Below are 16264 nucleotides of genomic sequence, written 5' to 3' on the forward strand. Positions count from 1 at the left end.
TATGGTAAGTGGAGCTGATAAAATGGACAGTGAGTGTAAAAAACAAGGAGGTGGTTTTAATGTTATACATTTAAAAGGTGTACAAATAAGAGCTCAAATGAAATACATTTATAGAACTGATCATTGTAACAGACTTTAAATTTTAGACATTGAAGATTGACCGAGTTATTAAAAATAACTGGTCACTTCTTTCAGCAAAGGCATAAATCTGTGAAATCAGGATGCAAACGTTATGTGTCTTTCGGAACTGAAGAGTGTGATCTTCTCTTTGAAGACCGCTCACCGCTGCCTCCCCTGTGACCTTTATGAGCTCCAGTGGTTGATTTACTACGACTTGTAGGCTGAGCAAAAAACTTTGTCATGATCTCAGAGACGTCTGGAAGTTCTGGGCTGGGATTGAGCATGTTCATCGATTGTTCCATTTCCTAAATTTGCAAATAAAACAAAGTGAATGAGGTAGGACAGTATAGGTGACTATCAAAACATACACTATACAGACAAAAGTATTGAGACACCCCTTTAAACCTTTTAACTTATGTGTTTCACTCACAACAATTACTAACAGGCGTGATAAATGACCGAGGAGATCAAAGCTAACCCATATCCCCTCCGAAACATGGGCGCCACCTAGCGTTGCATGCGGAGAGACACACCCTAAGGGCACTCTTCCTCATCTCTGTGCAGGCGCCTCTAATTAGCCGGCAGGGGTCGTAATCGCATTCTGACAGAGAGAGACCCACATCCGGTTCTTTGTCCTGCCCCCCAACTGGCCAACCGGCCAATCGTTGCTCATATAGCCATTCAGCCTCAAACCAGTAAGGAAGAGCTGGATTCGATACGATGTACTCAGAATCCAGCTCCGGTTGCAGCGTGTCTTTTTACCGCTGCACCACCTGAGCGGCGTCTTCTTTAACTAAATGAACACAAATTCCCACATGCATACTTCAAAGTCTTGTGAGAAGCCTTCCAAGAGGAGTGGCTGTTGTCATAGCTGAAAAGATCACATGGAAGTCTCTTTATTTTAATACCATTTGTTTTTTTTAATGGGATGTCTGACAACCTCGAGGTCAGGTGTCCAATTACTTTTGGCCATATAGCTTATGGAATAACAATAAAAATTATATACTTCTATATAACATTAAAACCACCTCCTTGTTTCTACACTCACTGTCCATTTTATCAGCTCCACTTACTATATAGAAGCACTTTGTAGTTCTACAATTACTGACTGTAGTCCATCTGTTTCTCTGCATGCTTTGTTAGCCCCCTTTCATTCTGTTCTTCAATGGTCAAGACCCCCACAGGACTACTACAGAGCAGGTATTATTTAGGTGGTGGATCATTCTCAGCACTGCAGTGACAATGACATGGTGGTGATGTGTTAGTGTGTGTTGTGCTGGTATGAGTGGATCAGACACAGCAGCGATGGTGGAGTTTTTAAAACACCTCACTGTCACTGCTGGACTGAGAATAGTCCACCAACCAAAAACATCCAGCCAACAGCGCCCTGTGGGCAACTTCCCCTGACCACTGATGAAGGTCTAGAAGATGACCAACTCAAACAGCAGCAACAGATGAGCGATCATCTCTGACTTTACAAGCTGGACCAACTAGGTAGCAGTGTCTAATAGAGTGGACATTGAGTGGACATGGTGTTTAAAAAACTCCAGCAGCGCTGCTGTGTGTGATCCACTCATCACACACCACCATCATGTCATTGTCACTGCAGTGCCTGACCATTGAAGAACAGGGTGAATGCAGGCTAAAAAAGTATGTAGAGAAACCGATGGACTACAGTCAGTAATTGTAGAATTTCAAAGTGCTTCTATATGATAAGTGGAGCTGATAACATGGACAGTGTGTGTAGAAACAAGGAGGTGGTTTTAATGTTCTGGCTGATCCGTTGAGCTTTAACCATGGCCAGCTCAGACCCCTGATCTAAACTCCATTGAAAACATGTTGGGATAAGCTAAAGAGAAGAGCCACATGAGAGGGCCAGTACCCTGGACAACAATCTGAAAAGAGTCTGTATAGATCAATGATCTTTTTATATACAGTGTATCACAAAAGTGAGTACACCCCTCACATTTCTGCAAATATTTTATTATATCTTTTCATGGGACAACACTATAGACATAAAACTTGGATATAACTTAGAGTAGTCAGTGTACAACTTGTATAGCAGTGTAGATTTACTGTCTTCTGAAAATAACTCAACACACAGCCATTAATGTCTAAATAGCTGGCAACATAAGTGAGTACACCCCACAGTGAACATGTCCAAATTGTGCCCAAAGTGTCAATATTTTGTGTGACCACCATTATTATCCAGCACTGCCTTAACCCTCCTGGGCATGGAATTCACCAGAGCTGCACAGGTCGCTACTGGAATCCTCTTCCACTCCTCCATGATGACATCACGGAGCTGGTGGATGTTAGACACCTTGAACTCCTCCACCTTCCACTTGAGGATGCGCCACAGGTGCTCAATTGGGTTTAGTCCATCACCTTTACCTTCAGCTTCCTCAGCAAGGCAGTTGTCATCTTGGAGGTTGTGTTTGGGGTCGTTATCCTGTTGGAAAACTGCCATGAGGCCAGTTTTCGAAGGGAGGGGATCATGCTCTGTTTCAGAATGTCACAGTACATGTTGGAATTCATGTTTCCCTCAATGAACTGCAGCTCCCCAGTGCCAGCAACACTCATGCAGCCCAAGACCATGATGCTACCACCACCATGCTTGACTGTAGGCAAGATACAGTTGTCTTGGTACTTCTCACCAGGGCGCCGCCACACATGCTGGACACCATCTGAGCCAAACAAGTTTATCTTGGTCTCGTCAGACCACAGGGCATTCCAGTAATCCATGTTCTTGGACTGCTTGTCTTCAGCAAACTGTTTGCGGGCTTTCTTGTGCGTCAGCTTCCTTCTGGGATGACGACCATGCAGACCGAGTTGATGCAGTGTGCGGCGTATGGTCTGAGCACTGACAGGCTGACCTCCCACGTCTTCAACCTCTGCAGCAATGCTGGCAGCACTCATGTGTCTATTTTTTAAAGCCAACCTCTGGATATGACGCCGAACACGTGGACTCAACTTCTTTGGTCGACCCTGGCGAAGCCTGTTCCGAGTGGAACCTGTCCTGGAAAACCGCTGTATGACCTTGGCCACCATGCTGTAGCTCAGTTTCAGGGTGTTAGCAATCTTCTTATAGCCCAGGCCATCTTTGTGGAGAGCAACAATTCTATTTCTCACATCCTCAGAGAGTTCTTTGCCATGAGGTGCCATGTTGAATATCCAGTGGCCAGTATGAGAGAATTGTACCCAAAACACCAAATTTAACAGCCCTGCTCCCCATTTACACCTGGGACCTTGACACATGACACCAGGGAGGGACAACGACACATTTGGGCACAATTTGGACATGTTCACTGTGGGGTGTACTCACTTATGTTGCCAGCTATTTAGACATTAATGGCTGTGTGTTGAGTTATTTTCAGAAGACAGTAAATCTACACTGCTATACAAGTTGTACACTGACTACTCTAAGTTATATCCAAGTTTCATTTCCATAGTGTTGTCCCATGAAAAGATATAATGAAATATTTGCAGAAATGTGAGGGGTGTACTCACTTTTGTGATACACTGTATATATATATAATCTATTTTTCCCCACTTTTATCCCCCAATTTTTTCTCCCCTATTCTAGTCGTGTCCAATTACCCTGAATGCGTCCTCTATACTGGTTCGACCCTTCACCGCTGACTGAGGACGCCTCTCAACTGACTTGCGCCCCCTCCGGTACGCAATCAGTACAGACTGCATTTTTCACCTGCACGAGTCGAGTTCATACACTAATGGACGCTGTGTACGGAGGGTCACACCACCATCAGCATTATTCCTCAGCCCTGTGCAGGTGCCATCATTCAGCCAGCAGGAGCCGCAGTTGTACCAGTTATGAGGACATACGATCCGACTCTCTACCCTCTAACCCTGAACAACAGTCAATCGTTGTTCATGCTGCCGCCCAACCCAGTCGGAGAGGTAGAGTCGAGATTCGATGCAATGCATTCAGAACCCCAACTCTGGTGCGCTAGCGTACTTTACCGCTGCGCCACCTGAACGGCTGATGAATGATCTTAAATTCCCTGTTTTGTATTTCTCTAATCATATGTTATAAAACAGCTGTTTTATTGACAAAGGCAAAGGAGCGCCAATAATTGAGGCACACTAGATTGTTAAAAACAATCCTTCTTAACAAAGGATAAATGTACTTGAATAAATGTACTTTAATTAAAAGCTGTATTTAAGAAGAACTTAAGTTCTTGGTTCTAAAAAAGAATTAGAAAGAGAACTAAATGGCATTGATTGTACGTGGACTCACATACCCTTCTCATTCCTGGGTCATTCATGTTAATAAGCTTTGGCAGAAGAAGAATTATTATAACAGGAAACACCATCATCAAAACCTAAGGAGAGAAAAGTGAATGTTATCAAAGATAAGACTCAAAAATACAACCCCAAATCAGAAAAAGTTGGGACAGTATGGAAAATGCAAATAAAATAAAAATGTGTTCCTTCCATTTACTTGATGGACTTTTATTTGATTGCAGACAGGATGAACCTGAGATATTTCATGTTTTATCTGCTCAACTTCATTTCATTTATTAATAAACCTCCATTCCTGTATTTCAGGCCTGCAACACATTCCAAAAAAACTTGGGACAGTAAAGCATTTACCACTGTGTAATGTTGCCATTCCTTTTCACCACACTTAAAAGACGTTTTGGCACCGAGGAGACCAAGTGATTCAGTGTTTCAGCTTTTATTTTGTCCCATTCTTCCTTCAAACATGTCTTAAGATTTTTCGTTATAAAATACTCCACACATTCTCTATTGGGGACAGGTCAGGACTGCAGACAGGCCAGTCCAGTACCCGTACCCTCTTCTTCCACAGCCATGCCTTTGTAATGTGTGCAGCATGTGGTTTTGCATCGTCTTGTTGAAAAATGCATGGATGTCCCTGGAAAAGATGACAGCATATGTTGCTCTAAGATCTCAGTGTACTTTTCTGCAGTAATGCTGCCATCACAGAAGTGTAAATGACCTTTACCAAGGGCACTGTCACAGCCCCATACCATGACAGACCCTGGCTTTTGGACTTGTTGCTGACAACAGTCTGGATGGTCCTTTTCGTCTTTGGTCCGGAGCACACAGTGTCCATTTTTTCCAAAAAAGACCTGGAATGCTGATTCATCTGACCACAATACACGTTTCCATTGTGTGATGGTCCATCCTGGATGCCGCACAGAGAAGCACAGAGAAGTCGACGCTGCTTCTGGACATGGTTAACATAAGGCTCCCTTTTTGCACAGTAAAGTTTTAAGTGGCATTTGTGCATATAACTCTGTACTGTAGTGCTTGACAAAGGTTTGCCAAAGTAATCCCTCACCCATGTGGTTATAATAGCTATTGTTGAGTGGTGGTTCTTAAAGCAGTGCAGAGGGATGGAAGATCACAGGCGTTCAGCTTAAGCTTGCATGCTTGGATTCCTTAAATGGAATGGACAAAACATGAAATATCTCAGGTTCAAACTGTCAAAGTCAAAGTAAATGTAAGGAACACTGTATTTTATTTTATTTGCATTTTCCATACTGTCCCAACTTTTCCTGATTTGGGGTTGTATTATAAGTCACAGACTGAAATTTCCTATTTTCTATTGACTCCTGGCTGGGCACTTCAAATTGTGGTCAGGTGCTTACTGTTTGCTTTAATCATCCTTGAGATGTGTCCTAAACCTCAATTGGAGTTCATCTGTTGTACGTTAATACATAATTATAATTCAATCATTTGAATCATTTGGACGGTTTTGAAAGTCACACATCTGAGTCTATAAGGGCCCACAATTTAGTCAAGTCAAGTCAAGTCAAATTTTTTTGTATAGCGCTTTTAACAATACACATTGTCTCAAAGCAACTTTACATAATCCTGTTAAGCTAGCCGAGGGTGACAGTGGCAACAAAAATCCCCCTAGAGAGACCCACACTCCTTAATTTACAATGCATTGTCTGTAGATTATTCAATCAAATGGGCCAAGGCATAAATTAGGGCAGTAATTTAAAACAGTATCAAAAGCTTTAAATATTCCCACAGTGGCCTCAAAAATCTTGAATGGAAGAAGCTTTCCACAATTGGGCATCTGGTCAAAAAGGACCTTGGTCAGAAAGACTGTCCATTTTATCAGCTCCATTTACCATATAGAAGAACACTGCAGTTCTACAATTACTGACTGTAGTTCATCTGTTTCTCTACATGTCTTTTTAGCCTGCTTTCACCCTGTTCTTCAATGGTCAGGACCCCCACAGGACCACCACAGTGTAGGTATTATTTAGGTGGTGGATCATTCTCAGCACTGCAGTGACAATGACATGGTGGTGGTGTGTTTGTGAGTGTTGTGCTGGTATGAGTGGATCAGACACAGCATTGCTGCTGGAGTTTTTAAATACCATGTCCACTCTATTAGACACTCCTACCTAGCTGGTCCACCTTGTAGATGTAAAGTCAGAGATGATCGCTCATCTATTGCTGCGGTTTGAGTTGGTCATTTTCTAGACCTTAATCAGTGGTCACAGGACGCTGCCCACGAAGCGCTGTTGGCTGGATATTTTTGGTTGGTGGACTATTCTCAGTCCAACAGTGACAGTAAGGTGTTTAAAAACTCCATCAGCGCTGCTGTGTCTTATCCACTCATGCGAGCACAAAACACACTAACACACCACCACCATGTCAGTGTCACTGCAGTGCTGAGAATGATCCACCACCTTAATAATACCTGCTCTGTAGTGGTCCTGTGGGGGCTTTACCATTGAAGAACAGGGTGAAAGCATTGTAGAACTACAAAGTGCTTCTATATGGTAAGTGGGGCTGATAAAAAGGCCAGTGAGTGTAGAAACAAGGAGGTGGTCATAATGTTATGCCTAATCGGTGTAAATGCATATTCCAGCATGTAAATATAAGTAAAGGCTTTCCTTATATTATACATTACTACCGGCTTTAAAAAAAAACCATTCAATAACAACAAGCTTACCATGGGATTCATGATGAAATCAGACCAGGTCCACATGTCTCGTTCTATAAAGTAGGAATGGTATCCAAAACATCTTATCTGAAGAGGGTAAGGCAATTGCTCTACCTCAGATGGCTTAATGTAATTGACTCTGCGAGCACTGAAGGGAAGTAAAAGCATAATATTATAACTATGTATAAGATAATTTAATTAGCAGATGATATTGCACAAAACCTTCATTTTTATGCAACTGTCTATAATACATCAATCGGCCACAACAATAAAACCACTGACGGGTTGTAAGTGAACAGTCAGTTCTTAAAGTTAATGTGTTGGAAGTAGAAAAAATGGGCAAGCATTAAAATCTAAGCAACTTAGATCCTTAGACAAGTGCCAAATTGTGATGACAAAACAGCAGCTCTTGTAGGGTGTTTTCCGCATGCAGTGGTTAGTACCATGTAAAGACAACCGATGAATCACTGACAGATTCATGTTTAAGTAATTGACTTGGCCTTAGAATTCCCCAGATCATAATCCAGTCAAGCCTCTGTGGGATGTGCTGGACAAACATGTTTGATCCATGGAGGCTTCACCTAGCAACTTAAAGACCATGCTGTTAACGTCTTGGTGCCAGATACCTCCATGTCTTGATGGGTATGCGCTATTTTGGGACCTACACAGTATTAGGCAGATGGTTTTAATGTTATGGCTAATCAGTGCATGTAAAAAATGTTAGCAGAAAAGATTATTTTTAAATAATAATGTAGCTGTACATTTAATTGTTGGCAAAAATCATAAAAAAAAACTAAACATAAAGTTTATACTACAATACATCATACACTGCCTGGCCAAAAAAAGGTCACCACCCGAATTTAACTAAGCAATTAGGTAAGAGCCTCCCATTGGATAATTACTGCATGGGTGATTATGTTTCAGCTGGCAACAAGTTATTTAACCCTAAATGATGCAGTGAGTAGCTTCTCATTTGTTAAACAACACAAAGACACATCCTGTGGTCGTGGAAAAGATGTTCATCTGTTTCAGAAGGGTCAAATTATTGGCATGCATCAAGCAGAGAAAACATCTAAGGACTAGGAGTTTGCTGAAAGTACTAAAATCGGGTTAAGAACTGTCCAACGCATTATTGAAAAGTGGAAGGACGGTGGGGAAACATCATCTTCGAGGAAGGAATGTGGTCGGAAAAAAATCTTGAATGATCGTGATCGGCGATCACTTAAACGTTTGGTGAAATCAAATCGTAGTAATACTACAGTAGAACTCACACTGTAAAAAATCCTTGTTCTGAGAATGTAAAAATAAATGTTGGCACAACATGAATTATGGAAATAGTTGGTCCAAAAACAAAAAATGTGTTGTGCCGTTAGCTGTAGTAGTTTTACTCTTCAACTTAAAATGTTAGGTTCAGTAAACGAGTACGACTGTTTTCACTCAACATTTCAAGTCCAATGAAAAAAAAACTGATTTGGGTGAGCAACAGTGGGAATGAGGAAACTTCTGCGCATGCGCTCCAGAGGGATGTCTTCACGCCAGTTTTTATGGAGAGAAGAGGACTTTCAAACAACCGTTTTATATTAACGAGGAGATTTCAAACAAACAGTAAGTATCTTAACATCATTACATCTTATTCACGAACTGAAACTGAACTGAAAGCTGCACAGAGGACGTTTCCATCATTTTAATATGTTTTTAAACGTAACTCCACATGCCACCACTACCTCTTTTACTTTGGTCTGAATATTAAATAACTATAGATAGAGTATGTTAAGCTGTGATAAAACACTGTATCAAACTAGTGATAGAGTTACTGAATCTTTCCACCACTAGCCGTGTCTATTAAGGAACCGACTCTTACACTGTTAGCGAACCAACTCTTGGACCGTTACTCTGCATTTTACTAGAATATTTTGGAAGCCTGTTGAGTTACTGCATTGTAAATAACGTTAAAGCAACTGGATGCTGCTGTCAGATGCTTCTGCATCCACATACGTGTATGAAACAGTGACTTCGCTTTTATAAACGTTGTTAACAAACCGTGGTGTATAGATATTTTTAGTTGTTGAAACGAGTGGAGAAATTCAAAAATTATGTAAGTAAGAAGCATTAATTAATTCATTTAATTTGAGTAAGCGTTGTTAATCTCTGGGGAATCTAAGCAAACCTTTCTTACTTTAATTTGATTTTTACATGCTGACTGACGTACTGAAGTACCATTTTATACTGCAGTCAAGCCAGCCTCCACTTCGAAATGCTCAGTCAAATCAGCCCCCACGTTGTTTCTAAGGATGTGCGTATACTAAACATTACGGTAATAGCGTCTGGTAAAACTGATAAAAAAAGTCACTGACAACCTGAACATGACTTCATCAGTTATAAATATATCAGTTAAAAATATATAAATATATCAGTTAAAAATATAAAAATATATCAGTTATAAATATAAAAATATATCGGTTACAAATATAAATATACTGTATATATATATATATCAGTTAAAAATATGAAAATATCATCTAAAAATATATATAAATATACCAGTTAAAAATATATTAATATATCAGTTAAAATTATATAAATATATAAGTTAAAAATATATAAATATATCAGTTAAAAATATATTAATGTATCAGTTAAAAAATATGTAAATATATCAGTTAATTGTATTTGGGATACAATTTCAAGCTTTGAAAAAAAAGGTTTGCTAATAACCTGACATTGTGATTTTACTTTAAATTTAAAGTCAACTAAAATTTAATCTTAGCTCTTTAATTTGTATTGTTATTAAAATAAATCAACTTTCCACACAACAATTTCACTTTGTAATAATAGTACACCATCTGTAGATATCACTCAGTTAATATCAAGCAATTCTGATGTATCATTTTTAAATAAAGGCCTTTATAATGCCACATTTCTATTATGTTAACTCTAGACTGTTATTAAAAAGAATTCTCTAGTTTCCACAGAACATTTCCACTTCATAATGATAGTACACCATCTGTAGATGTCACTCAGTTAATATCAAGCAATTCTGATGTATCAGTTTTAAATAAAGGCCTTTATATTGTCAAATTTCCATTATTTTAACTCTAGACTGTTATTAAAAAGAATTCTCTACTTTCCACAAAACAATTCCACTTCATAATGATAGTACACCATCTGTAGATGTCACTCAGTTAATATCAAGCAATTCTGATGTGTCATTTTTAAATAAAGGCTTTTATTTGTGACACATGACATCAGAATTGCTTGATATTAACTGAGTGACATCTACAGATAGTGTACTATCATTATGAAGTGGAATTGTTCTGTGAAAACTAGAGAATTTCTTTTAATAACTGTATATTGAAAATAATGGAAATTTGACAATATAAAGGCCTTTATTTAGAAATGACACATCAGAATTGCTTTTAGGTTATTACCAATTCTTTTTTTCAAAGCTTGAAATTGTATCTTTAATACAGTTTGCAGGAAGAAATGGGTTCATTTATGTATATATTTTTTAACTGATACATTAATATATTTTTAACTGATATATTTCTGTATTTTAACTGATATATTCATATATTTTAACTGATACATTTATATATATTTTAACTGATATATTTCTATATTTATAACTGATGTAGTCATGTTCAGGTGACTTTTTTTTATCAGTTTTACCAGGCGCTATTACCGTAATGTTTAGCATATGCACATCCTTCGAAACAACGTGGGGGCTGATTTGACCGCAGTCATTTTATTAGCATGTCAGTGCTTGTGTTAATATGCAATTTCTTACACATAAATGGGGCTCTGATATTATTATGTGTTCCAGAGTATACAGAAGTATTACAGGACCACAAAGAACATGAAAACGTGGATTCTTGAAGTGGTGAAGGAGAGTGCTGTTTAATCAAGATCACTGTCCAGTGCAGTCAATGTTGCAGTTGTAATTGAAGAAGATGTAGCAATGGACAACCTGCCCCACTACACTAATGCCTTCAAGACACCAAACCATCGAAACTGGTTTTTATTCCACCTTAAAAATTAGCAATTGCATTTAGGTGCTAAGTTGACTTGTAATTTGTAGTTGCCCTTGCACCTTAAAAACTACATGTAGGCTCTACTTACATTTTCTAATATAAATTGTTTCAATTAATTGTTTCAATTAATTGTTTCAATGCTTGTGAATGCTGAATGTTTAAAAAAAAGTATTGTTTATACGATACATGCAAATAAAATGTATTTGTTAAGAATTTACATTTGCTATGCAGTGTTCACTTATTCAGTATATTTTACATGTACGTTGATACTAATTATTAATTAACTGGACAAAACAAATGTAGTTGACTGAATTGAAAATATATTGTTGGACCAACAAGATGTATTTAATGAATTTCATTGACACAACTTAAATTATGCATTTTAGATAACTTAAGTTAGGCCAACTAAAAAAATTAGATGCAACGGGTCACTAAGAATTTTTAAGTTAAAGAGACTTGACATTTTTTACAGTGCAGGGATATGTTTAATAGTGAAAGTAAGAGCATTTCCACACGCACAATGCAAAGGAAACTCAAGGGATTGGGACTAAACAGCTGTGTAGCCTTAAGAAAACCGCTTGTCAGTGAGGCTAACCGACAAAAACAGCTTCAATTTGCTAGGGAGCATAAAGATTGGACTCTGGAGCAATGGAAGAAGGTCATGTGGTCTGATGGGTCCAGATTTACCCTGTTCCAGAGTGATGGGCGCATCAGGGCAAGAAGAGAGGCGGCTGAAGTGATGCACCCATCATGCCTAGTGCCTACCGTACAAGCCTGTGGGGGCAGTGCTATGATCTGGGGTTGCTGCAGTCGGTCAGGTCTAGGTTCAGCAACATTATGTGCCCAAAAAATGAGGTCAGCTGACTACCTGAATATATTGAATGACCAGGTTATTCCATCAATGGATTTTTTCTTCCCTGATGGCACGGGCATATTCCAAGATAACAATGCCAGGATTCATCAGGCTCAAATTGTGAAAGAGTGGTTCAGGGAGCATGAGACATCATTTTCCAGACCTGAACCCCACTTTGCGCAGTGGTCCAAATCTCCCATCATCAATACAAGATCTTGGGGAAAAATTAATGCAACTCTGGACAGAAATAAATGTTGTGACATTGCAGAAGCTTGTGGAAACGATGCCACAGCGAATGCGTGCCGTAATCAAAGCTAAAGGCGATCCAACGAAATATTAGAGTGTGTGACCTTTTTTATGGCCAGGCAGTGTATATGACATATGTTACATTCATGTTTTAAGACAGCACTACCAATTTTGGCAAAATAACAAAATGCTTTTATTATGTTAATTAATTTTGTGATATCGTGATCATACCGCATTTTGCCTACAGCGTTAATATCAACTCTGACAGGCTCGAATCTGTAAGTTGGATGGACGATGTGGACCACATATGATCCGGATGGCACATCATTCACTGTGAAACTTCCATCAAGCCTAGTAGAACAAAGCATTGTTAAAAATAATCAGTGAAATGGGACCCTCCTAAGACCATCTCTGATATATTTTTAGATGGTTGACCATTTTCAGCATCATAAGATTGTGTGGCACAGGTATAAATACTACACAGTATTTAACACTGTGTAGATTTACTGGGCACTTTATTAATTGCACCCATGGTGACTTGATGGCACAGCTTGTGGGACCATTGATTTTTTTCAATGCACAATGCCATTCATCCGATTCAGAAAAATGCTAACTGGATATTTAAATTGGTGCAGTATTCTATTTTTTCTCTTGATTTTTAAAGCATCCAATTTTTACCCATTTGTGCTATGCTTCCGCTCTACTGGTGCTAACCCCTCCCCGATTGAGGAGAGCGAACTGACACACGCCCCCTCCGGGACGTGAAGATAGCCGACTGCATCTTTTCACCTGCACGAGGCGAGTTCATATGCCGATCAGCCTCATGCACGGAGAGCTACACCTGCTCAGCATTATTCCTCTACTCTGTGCAGACACCATCAACCAGCCAGCAGAGGTCATAATTGCATCAGTTATGAAGTCCCTATCCGGCTCCCTACCTGGATGAACAACAGCCAAACGTTCATATAGCCGCCCAGCCCAGCCGGATGGCAGAGCTGAGATTTGATACGATGTATTGGAAATCCCAGCTCTGGTGTGGTGCAGTATTCTTAACCCAGCGGTGACACTGTTGTGTTTAAAAAAACCTCAGAAACATATTTATGCCACAAACTACTATGACAGTAAAATAACAGGGTCAGTGTGGTGCAAAGGATGGTCCACTATCCAAATAACAGACATCCCAATCTAGCCGTCACTGCTATAAGTCTATGCATTACTGATTGTAGCAGGCAATGTTATGACAACCTTGTTGGATATAACATGTTGGATTTCTAATTCTGAGCTCTGGTCTGCAATATTGGTGTCAGTTTAGTTGACAGCTGCTTTTAAACTTTACTGCTTTTGAATTGCAGGCTGAACATACAGTATTACAGGACCACCAAAATAGACTGCACTGCCACTGCCAAGTCCACATAAGGGAACTTCTAGGCTACGTTATTTCATTTTATTGAACTGTTTAATGTATGTTTTGTACAGTATGATACAGGTTGTTTGATACAGTATTGTGTAAAGACATGGCATGACTGATTAATTGTGTTTTTCTATGTTTTAGGTAATTACTAGTGATATGCAGCTATAGTTTTGCCCAGCGCGCATGATATGACACAGTCCGGCGCTGCACATGTGATCTGATTAAATGCCAAATTACTGTAGATAATGTAAGCAGAGTAATGCAGAACATTGTACTGTGTTAGTAGGGTAAAACCTGATAAATCCGACATGCTGATCTCCACCCAGCAGAACTCGGGCAGAGAGAATCCACTGATCTGCTCTCAAGCCGGGCACAAGCGCGCGCCCCTCCACCATCCACCGCTGCTCTTCACCTCGAGCGCACAAACCCCATAAAATCGTCAATATTAAAACTCTATAATATTTAATAAACATGTTCAGCAAATTATATATATATATTAATATTATTATAAATAACACTTCGCCAGTACTGAAACGGAGAAAGTTTTTTTTGCTGACTTAATGAATGCAAGTTGAGTTTTGACAGCTCGGCTGACAGACGTCTACGTGATGACGTCAACGCAACGTGATCATCCTCGAGTATAAAAGGAGATGAAACCCAGCCCAGGACCGTGGGTCCTTCCTCACACTGTAACAGAGCATTTGTGCATTCATTCCAAATGATTTTAGATATTCTTTTAATTTAGCAAATATATTAATACGACGGCGTATTAGGGCCACTGTAAAAATATTTTTAAGTTTTAATTTCTTAGATTAAAGTCAAAATATTATGAGAACAAAGTCAAAATATGTTTTTACATTTTAACTTTGGGCAGTGATAGCTCAGTGGTTAAGGTACTGGACTAGTAAACAGAAGGCTGCCGGTTCAAGCCCTGCCACCACCAAGTTGCCACTGTTGGGCACCTGAGCAAAACCCTTAACCCTCAATTTCTCATCGTGTTCAGCTCATTGTGTAAGTCGCTTTGGATAAAAGTGTCTGCTAAATGCTGAAAATGTACATGTTAACACGAGGAGGTTGCTATGGCCATAATATTTCGACTTTAATCTCGTAATTATTGTGACTTTAATCTCGTAATATTTTGACTTTAATCTCGTAATTTTTTTGACTTTAATCTCGTAATATTTTTACTTTATTCTCATAATATTTTGACTTTATTCTGGTAATTATTTCAACTTTAATCTTGTAATTATTTTAACTTTTATCTCGTAATATTTTGACTTTATTCTCAAAATATTTTGACTTTAATCTTGTAATTATTTTGACTTCAATCTGGTAATTATTTTGACCTTAATCTGATAATTATTGTGACTTTAATCTCGTAATATTTTGACTTTAATCTCGTAATTTTTTTGACTTTAATCTCGTAATATTTTGACTTTATTCTCATAATATTTTGACTTTATTCTGGTAATTATTTCAACTTTAATCTTGTAATTATTTTAACTTTTATCTCGTAATATTTTGACTTTATTCTCAAAATATTTTGACTTTAATCTTGTAATTATTTTGACTTTAATCTTGTAATTATTTTGACTTTAATCTGGTAATTATTTTGACTTTAATCTTGTAATTATTTTGACTTTAATCTCATAGTATTTCGACTTTAATCTGGTAATTATTTTGACTTTAATCTTGTAATATTTTGACATGAATCTTGTAATTATTTCGACTTTAATCTCATAATATTTTGACTTTAATCTGGTAATTATTTTGACTTTAATCTCATAATATTTTGACTTTAATCTTGTATTATTTTGACTGTAATCTCATAATTATTTCGACTTTAATCTTGTTATTATTTCAACTTTAATCTTGTTATATTTTGACTTTAATCTTGTATTATTTAGACTTTAATCTCGTAATTATTTCGACTTTAATCTCATAATATTTCGACTTTATTCTCATAATATTTTGACTTTAATCTCGAAATGAAAACTTATATGACTTTATTCTCAAAATCGAAACAAAAAAATATTTTTCTTTAAAGTGGCCCTAACACGCCGTCACAGTGAACAGACTATAAGAGTATAAGAATATACAGTAGACTCACAAACTACTGGTTCATACTCCAGTCCAGATGGTTGCGGTAATGCACAAAAAAAAGTTAGTTGCCAACCGCAATTAAAGAAGAAGAAGCAGAAGCACAGCTAGAGGCGTGATAGCAGTTTCACTTAAAACGAAAACACAACCAGAAACACATGAACTCGCTTGGCTGAAAGCTGTGTTAGTTTAGAATCTGATACAGATACACACATATATAAGAGGTGTGCATTTTACTGTTTTATCAGTCGCAGAAGTTACAAGTGTCGGCGCTGCTATGTTGTTATTGATTTTAGCCATGTAGCTAATGTTTACTCAGGTGGTTTTCTATGATAGGTGGTTAGCTGGCTTGTGCATTTTGTTTCCTGTTTAGACGGTGTCGCCAATTAATAAAGTTGCTAATTCAACCCAGTGTTGACGTTGGATTTATTTTTTAAATTCGTGTATTTTAATTTACAGTCAACCCGAATTTTATTTTATTATTTTATATTAATTCATACATTTGGCATATTATCTCGTATTATTATTATTGCGTAATCACTTCAAGA

General features: G+C 38.1%; 2 protein-coding genes across 3 annotated transcripts in view; one reads left to right on the top strand and one right to left on the bottom strand.

Moving 5' to 3' along the window:
• Nucleotides 1-36: 36 nt before the first annotated feature.
• On the bottom strand, nt 37-14106 carry LOC134325495 (ER membrane protein complex subunit 7-like). Of its 2 annotated transcripts, XM_063007711.1 has the most exons (5): nt 13911-14106; nt 12437-12556; nt 7085-7223; nt 4386-4466; nt 37-425 (listed from the first exon to the last, which is right to left on the bottom strand). In XM_063007711.1, the coding sequence occupies exons 1-5, from the start codon at nt 14087-14089 to the stop codon at nt 231-233; spliced, it is 714 nt and encodes a 237-aa protein (XP_062863781.1). In that variant the 5' UTR covers nt 14090-14106; the 3' UTR covers nt 37-230. The 2 variants fall into 2 exon arrangements, with proteins under 2 accessions (XP_062863781.1, XP_062863782.1); XM_063007712.1 differs by lacking the exon at nt 13911-14106 and having other exon boundaries at nt 12437-12662.
• Nucleotides 14107-15827: 1721 nt separating this feature from the next.
• The window catches only part of acp7 (acid phosphatase 7, tartrate resistant (putative)), a 53609-nt gene continuing 53172 nt past the window's right edge, over nt 15828-16264 (top strand). The window contains exon 1 of the mRNA XM_063007248.1: nt 15828-15940. The gene's annotated coding sequence lies outside the window, so the exon portion shown is untranslated. The remainder of the gene's footprint in view (nt 15941-16264) is intronic.

The sequence above is a fragment of the Trichomycterus rosablanca genome, chromosome 13, assembly GCF_030014385.1.
Source record: "Trichomycterus rosablanca isolate fTriRos1 chromosome 13, fTriRos1.hap1, whole genome shotgun sequence".
In the NCBI taxonomy this organism is placed as follows: domain Eukaryota; kingdom Metazoa; phylum Chordata; class Actinopteri; order Siluriformes; family Trichomycteridae; genus Trichomycterus; species Trichomycterus rosablanca.